We start from the raw sequence: 13,409 nt of genomic DNA, 5'->3' as shown, positions 1-13,409 counted from the left end.
CATATTTTTATTTTGCTTAGCTGCAATGGCTGAATCTCTATGATAGCCGTATAGAGAGCGGCCAGTCTCTGCACAGGAGGGATATTTTATACTGCTAAGTAAACAGTATCTGAAGTGTTTACTACAGAAACAAAAAAAAATATTCGTATTGTAGTAAGTGGCAGAAATATTTTTAACAGCCTTCTCATGTTTAGGGTTATGTTCTTTCTCCTGTTTGATATATGGAAAGGGAGAATGTTTTAAGTTCCAAATGAATTTTTACCAGTGCTTTCTACCTGCTGTTAAGAAATCGATACTCATAATTTTGAATGTTTACGTACTAGATTTGTGTATATGTATGTGTGCAGTATACATGAGTAGGTAATTTCTTAGTCTCACACTTCGTGTGGAAAGGTGGTGTCATTATGAAATTTTAAAAAGCGTTGAATTATGATGTGTGAAGTTAATTTTTCAGTTTCCTAGCTTTCCTTTTGTGAAAGCAGTCTCCTTACTAATAAAAATACCTGCTTCCCCTTCCCCCAACTTGTCCTCAGTTGGGAATTTGACTTGCATTTTAATCCACTGTTAAATACTGCATGACTTCTCTACCTGTTGCTGGAGTTTTAATTCTTGTCTCAGCTCTATTTAAAGGTGCAACAAAAGCATAAATAAATGGTCAGCAAATCAATTCCTGGATAGCAGCTGCAGCAGTTCTTCTTAACAGCTGGTACAACTCTGACTAGACTTAAATGTACTTAACTAACAAATCATATTATAGCCAATGAGGATAGGGCAGACATCTCTGGAATGTTTGTAAAATTCAAGATGGTGAAGCTAGATCTCTGCTGCATACCTGAAATATTTTCTGAAATGTTTAGTGAAGAGAGGAAGACATGTTGCTTTAAAGAGGGTTCAAAATAAAAGAGGGTGACAATGACAAGACTCTGTAGTACACTAAATTATGTTAGGAGGGTTGTGGAGTGAAGCCAAATGACACAGGCTTCTGATTGCAGGTATAATGTACGTTTACAGAATGTCTAAATGTGGTAGGAATTAGTTAGAAATGTATGTGGTTAAGTATGTCTTTAAGATAGAGTAGTATCAATAGTATTGACATGCTGATCTGCAATTTACTAGAAAGGCTGTAGTTATACCTTGTTCATAAATACTTAATGACCTTACGGAAAGGTAACTTGTGCAAATGGTCTCCTTGTATTCTGGTCAAATACTCTTCTGCACTAATAACTAGTGACTGAAGCCAGCCCTGTAGCTGCATGCTTCTTTCCCTTCCTTTTGATATTCAATTCTGTGTTCATTGATATGCCTATAAAGGTTTTATTTGTTGATGTCTCCTCAGGACTGTTAATCTGTGCTAAGGGATCTAAGAACAGGGAGAGGTGACCTAATAGCTCAGTGTTGGCTGAAGATGGAGATTTTGACTATTCTCCGTTTCAAATACTTCTGTTTGTTTTGTGTTTGTATTACGATGTGTGTGGCTGCTTTGTGAGCTGCTTAAATTTTCCAAGGTAAGGGAATATTTAATTAGCTTGAATATAAACTGAGGGGTTTGAGGCATCCTACTTCTTGGAGTCACTTCAGAGAAGTTTAAGAAAGATAAGATTAAGAAAGAATTTGGAATCAAATGGCCAGAGCAAGGAAGGGAGGAGAGAGAACCCCGTATTAGAGACAAGAATTGTTAGATAAACATTACTGACTTGTTCACTGTGCAGAAAACTAATTTACAGATAGTATAATTATTTCCTTCACTGATCTTTTTACTATGTTAAACCTACAGCTGAAATGGGGATGTTGATATCATGAATCATTTCAAATTTAAAATATATTTGGAAACTTAAATTCATTGCTTTTTTTTTTTTCCTGTAGTAGTTTCCAAAACATTTTTTTTTTATATTAGTTGAACTAATTCCCGTATTCCGTCTTACACAGATTTCTCCTTACTTAGGGATATTTCAGCTTTGTATGCTAAATGCCAGTGCTCAAAGTCTTGGTTCAGCCTGACAAAGTAGAGGGGATAATGGCTTTGTCTTACGCTTTGATTGGGTGTAAAAAGCAAAGGAGGGAGATAGGTATTGTGATGTTTAACAAAAAGGAAATTATTGGACAGTGTTGGGCTAGAATCAGCTGAGAATAAGAGTTGAAAAAAAAAAAAAAACCCGCAACAAAACACACATACAAAAACACCCATGAAATGTAGAAAAACACCAAACCAGAAAGTTAAGGGCTGCAGTAGAGCAATTATATAGGGCTGGAGATTTGTGTGATATTCTGCTGGAATGTAGAACAATTTTATTCTTCCTGTGTTTTATTTCTTCAACTTTAAAAGTTTGAAAATGTCAATTTGCTTGTGTTCTGTTTTTGCCTGTTTTTGCTGTTGCTGCCTGCAAGGCTCAGAGGTATTCTTGAGTTTCTTGAGCTTGATGCATTGTGTTTGTGCATCAGATAAACCACAGTCATGATTTTCTCTGCAGCAAATGCAGAAATGAAGTAGTACCTTATTCACTTGAATTCCAAGTTTTTGCTCACTGCTAGTACATTTATATCACTTCAGTAAGGGCTTGCACTCACGCATGGACAATCTTTTTTTCAGCCGATATGTGGCAAATTGTTAATTTACTGCTCACAGCAGATTTGAGTCTCTGTTTTGGAGGGCAGAGGGCGTGTACTTGCTGGTAGAGAATGATGAATCTGCATTTGAACTGGGCATAAGATAATATATAAAATAAAATACTGCAAGGGATTGGTGAGAAACTAAGGAACTTGGTGATCGCTCCTGCTCCAGCCTCAAGCAGGGAAGCTGCTCATATTGCTCCAGATAACCTGCTTGTCTCATTTCAGCTGTGGGATCAAACAGGTCTGGAGATATGGTGATTTTTTTTTTTTTTTTTTTTAATCTGGCAATCCTTCAGACTCACAATTATGATCCAAAATTAATAAACCTTACCTAATGGTTAGATGTTCTGATCTACTCTGTGGGTTTCCCAGCAGGCGTGTGTACTGTTGGTAGATTACATGCATGAGCAGTCAAATACAGTAGGTCAAATTTAAATACAAATTTATGTCTGTATAAATGCTCACACTTAGTTACCAGGATCTGTAAACAGATCTGAAATTTGAGTCATAACAAATGTCTAGTAGACTGTTTGTCTGATGAATTTGCCTTTGCTGACATACCTGGTGTTCTGCTTCTCTCTTGGTGCATACTAGTAGTTTAAGTACTGCTGTCTTGTGGGGATTGAAGCCAGTGGCTTTACCTTCATCCTCATCTGTAGTTATTGAAATTTTTTTCAGTGTCATGTAACTTGTACCAGAAACTACCATCAGGTTTGAAAGGTGCATCTCCCTCTTTTGTGGTAAGATTTTTAACTAGGTTTTTTATTAGATACTAACCTCATTCATCACAGTAATGATTGATGGGTGAATCTAAGTGTGATTCTGAAGCCAGAATTAAAATCAAGAAGTGTTATCTGAGTAAGTCCAAGTTTAAGCAAATCTGGATTCTTTGCGTTATTGGGCTTTGACAAGAAAGCAAAACTTTTTGCAGGAGAGATATTTGTGACTGTAGAGATAGCTGTTGTCTGTGTCTTACTTACCTGATCTTATGACTTTCTTGACTGATTTTCACCAAATCTAATAAAGAGGAAAAATTAAGATGATACAAGTCTTCAGGAAAACTAGAATGTAGCTAAAAAAGGAAGAGACATTCATGAATACATCTGCTGAGGAAAAGTCTGCAGGGTAACCCTCAGCTGGTTATGTATGGGTGAATCTTTGTGGAACTGCGTTTTGCTCTTAACAAATGGACAAGTTCAGATGACACTTGCTTCATATTTTATACCACTGGAGGCATTTTTGTGACAAAACTCATAGTGAGCCATAAGCTTGAGACAACTTTATTACAGTTATGCTGTCCAGAAAGCCTCTCTTCCGTGTAGGTGCACTAATACTTTCATATTAGTATGCCTTGGAGAAGTTTTAAAGCAGTTCAAACACTGTTTAAACTGCTGTGACAATTTGTCATGAATCTCAGCTTATACAGTTCCGTTGCATGTTACAACAGGTCTATGCTTTTTAATTTTTTCCACAAACTATAGAGAGCCATCATGAATTTTGTTGTCTTTCTGTACTATAAATAGGTCTAAGTGATCCCTCCACCAATTCCCTGTGTTCTGCCTTCAGGCATCTGGGTCATTGTTTTCCTACACACCCAGATTTTTGTACTGAGTAAATTGGGATACAGTAGACTCTTGAGCAACATTTGGTTTTAGATGTAGTGCTACTAATATAGTTGCAGTTAGTTTGGTAGTTAGTGCCTTGTTTCTATGCAGCTTATTCATTCGCCTGTACAAAGCAGACTCATATGTAATATATCATTTGGGAGCTATTCATGTACTGCTATTGAAGTCCTTCACATAAATAAGCTTGAGACCACAGTCACTGTTTAAGAATAGTTACCAGTGTAGCATAGACTGTTTTGCTTTGGTCACGAAATGGTTCTGTGCATGGGTGAGCATTGGGGAGACAGTAAGACTTGTGCATAATGTCAGTCCTGGTGCATTCTCTATGCTACAACTGTGCAAAGCTTTCTGAAAATATTATTTAAGAAGTACATTATCAAATAGTTTCAAAGGGTAAATCATGATGTTCTGTCTCAATACCTGTTACTAACTTTTGAAACATTGCAGTGCTCTGCTTTATCCATTTGAGGGCAGCTGCTCACCAACATTAAGAACTGCTGAAAAAGTGTGTGGCATTCTGCTCTCTGCATTTCAGCCTTTGTGTACTTAGAAATAGTTCATTTAGGCCTGTATTGTTACATCACCATATTAAAACGTCCAAAGTGTTTGTTTCATCTTCTAGTAACATTTATATTAATATTAAAATATTGTGAGCTCTAAAAGAAGATTCTATAAAGGTTGTAAGTAAGCTGACTTTCTTTGTTGTGATAAATTCTTAGAGCTGTGCCTTTAACCTTAATGAATAAGCAAGTAAATTTTATAACATTAGATTTCTGGTTAAAGGTTCCTAAAGAGCTCTTCCAAAGGCTTATCTTTAATTGCTTTGGAAGATAACAGAACTTATGAGTGCTTCATTTTACAGTGATGTCTCTTCACTGGCCTCACAAAAACAAAAATAGTGTTATGCATTCGTAAGCTTACAATTAATAGTTTGTGACAATCTTAAACTAATATTTCCAACCCAAATTATCAGGCACATTACTGCATCTAAATAAAATGATCTAATTTATAGCAGTATTTTCTAATGAAAATGACAGGCAGGCACTTAAAAAGAACATCATTGGAAATAGACCTTAATTTACTTAGAAACAAAATGTTAGCGAAACGTTGCAGAGCAGTGAAGCTTGAATTTCCGTAGTTAAAAATTTATCAAATTTCCATGTTCTTACTCCATATTGTACAAAAAATGCACACTTCTAAAGATAAAAGCAATAGAATTGTTCTTTTAAATGACTTGGTTAAAGCTGAAGCTTGAAGTATATGTGTAATAACCACAAAAAGCAAAGCTATCTAGTGTATGCAGTGTATTCCTGACACATCTAAGATAGGCAACACTCTCCGGTTTTGTCTTCCTATTACACTCTCTTGCTGCTTAAATTAGACTGTTGTATTTTCAGGCTGAGGACTTTCACTGATGAAATGTTTGTAGCCATCCAGCGTAGCTTGGGGCCTTTGAACATGACTGCAAGACAGTACCTACAGTCAGTAATGTGTTATGCTTGTAAGACTTAAAAGAAGCAATGGTATGTGGAGACAAGAATGGACCAGGAAAATCTGGTCTGATAGTGTAAGCGTTTGGCAGGGGAGACAATGACAAAAATGAGAGAGAAACAACTGGAGACAAAAACTGAAGCTTTTCCATATTGATATGGTAAAGTGTGAAATGTAGTGTAGTAACGTGTTGTGACAAAGCCTTATTCCACTTCGGCATTATCCACTTAAGTGGGCAATGCTGAACTGGAATGGGATTCTTTTTTTAATAAGCAAGAAATGTCTCTGTGGATTTACTCTAGAATAGCCACTTAGAAACATTTGGACATAACTGAGGGAAAACTGACATACTGCTGACACTTATCTCAAACCATAGGCAAGAAAAAAGGCTGATAATCAGAGTTGTATCTGAAGATGTATGAGAATTATCTGTGACGGAAGACATGCTGCAAGTGGTGCTGGGAGAACGCCTTGTTTTATTCTTGTCTGCTCCCAGCTATGTGCAAAGCTGCAGGCAGACCAAGTCCTGTTCTCCATGTCAGATTGGAGCTGATGGGAAAGGAGGGGAGTGAGTCTGTAAACTAGGAAGCTCCGATATCAAGCAAGAATGGCTGGTAGTAAAATAGAACAGTCTGCAACACCACTGGATCTTACTTTCAGCAGCAGTTCAATAAGGCATTCTCTTAAGCTTTTCAGCAGTTTCTGATAACATATACACGCATGCGTATTTCTGCATGCAGTATCTGAGGCTTGCTTGTCTGAGTTCAGCAGAGATCCTAAGACATCTTTCTAAAGTCTTCTAGCCAAGTGAAAGCATAATATTTGTTGTATAAAATAAAGTCCTTCAGAATGATGCTATAAAGTATGATCTGATTATATTGCTGTTAAGCATAGCCTAATGATAAACAGCTTTTTGTCACTTATAGGGTGGAAAATAAGAGACCATAGGGGTCCTTCAGAAGAGAATATACATCTAAATCTTGCTATAAAATGGCATATGAAAGGAACAGTAGAGAAGAAAAACACGTGCATGAAAATACTGTGCTGTCTACCATTCTATCACAGCATTTCCATATGCAGTGTCTGTGAAGAAAGAAAAGTTATTTGTCTGAGAGACATTTTCTCAAGTAAATGCTTTCTGTAATGTGTGTATATATAATGAAAGAAACATTTTTGGACTTTTGTAGGTGTTTTTTTTTTTGTTGTTTTTTTAAAAAAAAGCTTTCAACAAGCAAATGTGTAGTTAGAGAAGGCCCTTTATATGCAAGTGAAACATGATGACAGGTTGGCTTTTTGAGGGGGAAACAAAGGGCTAAGTGGGGATGCTAATAACAGGCATATTTTAATGCTGTCTTTTGTTAAGTTACAGTGTTGTGCTTCAAGCAGTAAAGCATTACTACACTCCCCCCTTTTGCCCCTCCATAATTATACCGTTAATTATCTTTGCCAGGTTGTGCATAAAGGGACATGTAAGATTTCTTAATGGTCATTTATTCACTGTGTTTTGGGCTGTACTGACTCAGTTCATACGAGGGCTTTGATGGCTTTTTACATCTTTTATCAGTAATTTCGTAAGACATTTTCACAGGCTTTTGTCTCTATCTACTTTGTTTTGCTTAAAAAGGTTTTCAAAATTTGAATACATTTTTAAGAACCTTGTTGAAGTATAGAGGTTGAAGAGGTGGTGGGAACACAGCAGCATTGTAGAAAAGCTAGTTTGATTTTAAAAAAAAAAAAAAACCTCCCCAAAACAACTAATTGCAGATAGTACAAGTAATAAGGCATGACTGTTCTAGCTTGCTTTGGTGGAGTAAGAACTTAGTGCAGTAAATCGCACTAAGCTGGGCTTGTTCTAAGAGGGGTCTGCTTTCTTAGAGGAAGGGGGCCACGGATTTTTTCTCCCCACAGAGAAAAGAACCCTTCCCTTCTCCTTCATAGCACTGTGATGATGGGCCTCAGCCACCCTGCATCCCGACCAGCCACCGAAGGGAAGAACACCTCAATGCCACCTTGTCCCTAAAACCGAGGCCCTGGGATGCTGCTGCCCCACAGCAGCAGGGAGGAGTGCAATGCAGGCAGGGGTTATCTGTGCATCAGTGGTGAGGAGTAGGAAGAAAATGGTCTTCCTTAAGATTAAAAAGAGCAATTTTCAAGCCAGTATGTTTACTTTGGGTAAGTCCCATTTTTTCCTGTATTTTCTGTTTTCCTTTTTAATCATTGAGACTTAGCAAAACATTGTGATTGTGGAGACAGCAAGTGAGAAACAGGAAAGTCTGGGTGACTTTGTTAGTCACTGTCCGTCAGAATTCTTGTTGAAAGCCTCCAGATGAAGTCCACTGGGAGAGTGATGGAGGTGATCTTGCAGTGATGCTGCTACAAGGTTGGAGTCTCCTTGGATTCTTACTCTTGAAAGGACAGTGCCAAGTCACAAAGTAAATCAGTTCAAAGTAATTCTTCTTTAAAAGTGCACGTGTAAATGTCTGTGGCAATTAAAACTCCTGGCAGTTAGGGTTTTCTCCTTCATTTCTAATTTGCAGATCCCTTTTCAGAGGACTGTTCCCCTGGTATGGCAGGGGAGGTCCCCCAGCTGTGTGACTGGCAGGAGCAGTCTGCCTGCCCCTTCAGTATAATTCCTGTCTATACTAGGATAGCTTGCACTTCACTGAGTGGCAGACGGGTCAGGACACTTGGCAGGACAAGGTTGAGAGACAAAGGCAGCAGGCTGTGCGGCGCAGAATTGCCCCTTTGAAGCATATACTGTTAAAAGAAATCATGCAACTTTAGAAGTACAGGTTTTTTTTTTTATTTTAAGCTATGTTTTTGTGTTACTAATAGACTTGACAAAGTAAGAGCAGTAAAATGTCCAAACCTGGGAAAGCTGCCATAAATCATGGCTTGGTTCCTGTTGATCTTAAAAGTGCCAAAGAACCCCTACCACACCAAACTGTGATGAAGATATTTAGCATCAGCATCATTGCCCAGGGCTTGCCTTTCTGCCGTAGACGGGTAAGTGCAGAATTCTTTAAAACTTGACTTTTGATCACTTTGCTTGTGGTTCAGAGCTTTGTCATGGTGTGTTCATTCCATGAAAGTACTGATCTGCACATTTCCTTGTCTTAGTCTATCATAGAAGATCCCTTTTGTCACTTATTTCAGTAATTCTTCTGCTTCACTTCAGTTAAAATGCAGATAGATTGTCTTAGAAATTTAGAGGGACGTACAGAGATTATCATATGGATGTATATCACCTAGGTGGAAAAAATACATATAAAATAGGTGCATTTAAAAATGTGTACTTTGCTTTTATGTGCTTTTTTAGGTGCTGCAGGTAGATTAGAACTAAAATCCATCTTATGTCGTTCTGAATTGTCCTGGTACAGTTGGATACTAAAATAGAGAATTCAGAGACCTTAAACTTATTTAATATTTAAACATTTTTAGTAATAATTCTTAAACTATGGTTTTAATACTCTTGTAACTCAGTAGCAGAGATAACATTTTTGCTGTTACAGAAAATAAAAATAGCATGTTACTATGTGGAGGTTGCGATATAGTTTATATATAGACAATCCCAGCCTGACAAACTATCACGGGTCTTGTGCTGCAAGTTCAGAAGCTATATGAATAAAGCAGCTCTTAAGACTGTTTTCTCCCCCCAATAACGCATTCTGTAACTTTTAGTGTCTAATAGAATATTTTCAGTAAGTGTTTTCAAATCAACTTAGATCATTATTTTGATGTGACTATTTCTATGATTCTATGATTATGTTGCAAAGTTTACATACAAAGTTAATACTTGTTTCAAGTCATTAATTTTTGGTCTTCATGACTCTTAGAAACTAATTTGAATAGGGTTACAAATAAATTTACTTCTCATAAAGAATTTATACTATGCTACCAAATTTTCTATTGCTACTGAATAAGTATTAATAGCATTTACTAATGGTATTAATGGCCAAGTTCTAAAATCTGACTTAGCTTTTGCAAATGTTCTGACTTCCCTTAATATCAGAATCCTCCTTTTAGTGAACTCATGTAGTGAAATGATAGATGAAACCTGAATTTGACCAGACTGCCTTTGAAAACTTGAGTTCTTCTTACAATGTTACTTTGAATGTCTATTTCTTGTATGTAAAAGGTATATGGTATATAGTGAAGGCTCCAGCATGATATCAATCTGCAGCAGTGCAAATATTAGAACATGTCCACACACCACTATTGTAAGGCTATATTGTGCATTTTGGGAAAGAAGTCTTTTTGGGAAATGCAGTACTACACTGAATAGTGAATAGGGAGGTTGGAAGTGATGAAGTTAACCCTTTCTTAACAGATTGGTTGAATTTTTGACATGCTTTGAATATTGTTTGCTTGAAAGAAATCATTTGGAATGTGTCTGGTTACTTTTTGCTCCATTGTCCTTGTCAAAGATCAGTATGGAATATGGGATAAAAGGTTTTTAAGTTCAGTGGATGCACTGTGTGACTCTGATTTAAGGAAGCAGTGACAATGTTAAAATGTTACGATGTCAGCACAATAATGCTAATGTTTTGTGTGTATTTTTCGTAGTGAAAATACCATTTAAAAAGCAGTTCTCTGAAGAAACTCCATTGTTCCAAAATGTCGGCAGTCTCTCTGTCCTGTCCTAAATCATGTTTGAGCGCTCAGTTGAATGACTTGGAGGCTTTAGGATTTTGAGAGATTTCAGCAACTGTTGAGCATCTATTTTTCTTATTAGGAATAAGCTGGAAATGAATAAATGCTGTAGTACTTTTTTTTACCTGCTATTTAAGTTTTGCTAGTCTTCTGAAATGACTGGTTCTTGGTTGGGCGGTGGCTGTGGAAAAGCTGCAAGGCTCCGCCTTTGTTCTCATGCCTTGCAACCTACTCAAAGCCTGCATATAACTCACAGCCATTACCATATTGGGTTCCTTCCATGCTAGTGTGAATTGGTTGTGTAAAAGGTCTGCTTTTTCATTTCTACATATCAAAGCATAGTGCAAATTTTGAGTATCAGCGGATGAGAAGATCAGTACTTCTGTTCATTTATTGTTGTATTAAACATAACAAGAACTAAAAGGTATTTTCCATTAAAATAGGAGTTACGATAGTTCTGACATGGTCTTTGCTGGTGTACAATTTTTTTTTTAACATTCTGTTTATTCAAGAAGAGACTCATTAAATTGTTTAACATTGAATGTTCAGCCCTAATCTACCAACTTAGGAGCATGAGCTACAGTTCGCTTCCAAGTTACTGAGCAGGCAGTATGTAATACCGCTACTGTCTTTGGTCAGGCAAGTGTGTGATCGGGCCACTCGGTCATTGGCAGGAATTAAAAGTAATAACCTTCTCCTGATTTGAACTCATTTCTTCCCCTCCTTTGCTGTACGTTAAACTGAGCAAAACATCTTTAAAATGTGTACTGTGATCCTCAGAAGTAAAACTTCTTCCGTTATGGAAGCTGACAGTTCGTAGCTTCTGCATCCTCTGCTTCTATCAAGATGTGCACTAAAAATGGTCACAGGACTTAACAGTTTGCCTGTATGCGATTTGTTGGTTTGCTCATGTAGTTAAAACATTTATCTGCACTACCACTTAACTGAATCCAGTTAAAAATAGTATTACTTAGCATTCTTTTGTAGCGCTTGAAAATAACTTGGTACAGAACTTCAGTGCTTGTGTGGTGAATGTGTGCATTCCTCCTAAATTGCTGCTGAAAGCAGCGATGCTGGATTGTCAAGCATAAACACAGCTCTGGTCCTCTTTAGCTGCTTTTATGTCTTTTGCAGGCACTGAAGCAGATTTTGCTGTGTGCTGTGAAGGGGCAATGAAGTCTTTCAACCAGTATACCCTTCAGCTATCATATATCATTTAGCTTTAAGTGCAGCTGATCGCTGAACATACTTATGTGACAGTCGTGCATGTCACGTATGTTCAGAAACCAAGTGCTGTATTTTGTCTGTCATGATAAATGCTTTCATTTAATTGAATGTTTAATTGCATTTATAAATTATTTATAAATTTATTATAAATTATAAATTTTAATTGTAATTAATTTTAATGTGAATTAACTGTATTTTCCCCCCAGACTTCTCTGAAACCATTAACAATGGAAGTATGTTTTTTTTTTTTTTTCAAATAGTTCTTATTAATATTTGAGTCTGTACTTCAAAAACAGATCTCTCTCCTCTTTAGTTTCCATGTGGTTTTTTTTTCCTGAAAATTCCAGTGCTTATTGCTTTTATAAGTTGCTATATAACAATTTCACTATATAGAATAAATATTTTTAGGAAATGGTAATAAGCTGAAAAGTTTGTGAGAATACTGTGTGCGCTTGCAGCATTTCTCTGTTTCAAGCAGCTTAAAGTAGTGCTTAATTGTTGCAGAAGGGTTTCACTCTGCACCCTGCCTTATGCTAACCTGGAGAAGTTTAGGTAATAAATGCATCCATTTTAAATGCCCCTACTCTCGGAAGCAGCCCAGATTCTTTTGTACTCTCACGAGAGAAGTTTGTCTTCATGTTTTCTCTTGAAAATATATCTGACTAAATTCATGCAGTTCAGCAACTCAGTTCATCAGAGAAATGGTTCCTTCTGTAGGACATACTTGCATATGAGGTGAATGTAGGATAAAGCATTTTCATGTTGATTTATATTCCAACTTGTAGATCATCTTCTATGTAAAACATTTTTTGGTTTTACATATGACACATGGCATAGTCTACTTGTGACTGCAGTAGAGCACTTGGAATGAGTCTCCAGTTTCTTTTCCTTCCTCTGTTTGACTAATATGCTAGTAGTTGTTTCGAACATTAATGTGCCTTATGCTTAAACACCTTCACTCATGTGAACTTGATACTTTATCCCTTCCTTTCTCTAGTAAAACAACCAAAACCACCCTATTTTTGTTGTCAGTCAAATCAGTGTAACTGCTTGTGCCAGCACAGCTGCCCTTGGAGCTTTTCAGGAAAATTTAATTGTAATTTTTTTTTTTTTTTTTTTTTTTGTTTCTGCAACCAAGCATATTTCTTGCTGGAGTGAAGCATGTTTTTTCACATTAATAAGGAATTGCCTAATGGACAAAAAAACATAGAGCCATCTTTGAAGTGGTGTATCCTTCCACCTTAACTAGGGAAGGTACTTCACTGCATTGAGATCAGGTCTTGAATAATCTGAAAAAGAAACTGTTTTTTCCCTTGAATCTCAAGTGAGAAAAGTATTCTCCCTCTGTAATTTCATCATTTGATAAAATGAGCAAACCGAAGTCTCACATAACGCTGACTGGAGGGAAACTTATTTTAATATGTAAATAATCTTTAATAATAAACTACTTCCTGTTGTTATTTTTAAATATGTGAAGCATCTCCAGTCAGCACTTCATGATCTTCAAGGTCTTTTCCAACCTGAGCTATTCTGTGATTCTGTAACATTCATCTCCTTTCAAAAGAGTAGTAAAAAGTACTTCCTCAGTGGGACACTAGCCATGTGTTGCTTATTTGCTCAGTATGGAATGGTGGCAGTCTGAAGTCTCACTTTCTTCCCCCTTACTTTTTTTTCCCTTATTTCTGCAATTCTCTATTTCACTGGGATTGCATATCAGTTGACTTGATTCCATACTTTGGAGGGAATAAAAGGGAAATCACAGAGGTGGGAAAACGCTAGTCATATCCCGAATTATCTGGTGAA

General features: G+C 36.8%; 1 protein-coding gene across 2 annotated transcripts in view; it reads left to right on the top strand.

Moving 5' to 3' along the window:
* FBXW7 (F-box and WD repeat domain containing 7) overlaps window positions 1-13,409 on the top strand; it is a gene marked incomplete at both ends in the record, with an annotated part of 122,445 nt that overhangs the window by 40,338 nt on the left and 68,698 nt on the right. The window contains one exon of one of the 2 annotated variants that reach the window (XM_079534283.1): window positions 8,586-8,732. The exons of the other annotated variant lie outside the window; for it this stretch is intronic. Coding sequence (XP_079390409.1) covers window positions 8,586-8,732 — 147 coding nt within the window. Of the gene's footprint in view, window positions 1-8,585; window positions 8,733-13,409 lie in introns of those variants that run through there. 2 annotated transcript variants of the gene reach the window in all.

This window comes from Tetrao urogallus (genome assembly GCF_951394365.1).
Source record: "Tetrao urogallus genome assembly, chromosome: 4".
Lineage (NCBI taxonomy): Eukaryota > Metazoa > Chordata > Aves > Galliformes > Phasianidae > Tetrao > Tetrao urogallus.
Note: the sequence above shows the minus strand (reverse complement) of the source record. Positions and strands in the feature narration are given on the sequence as shown.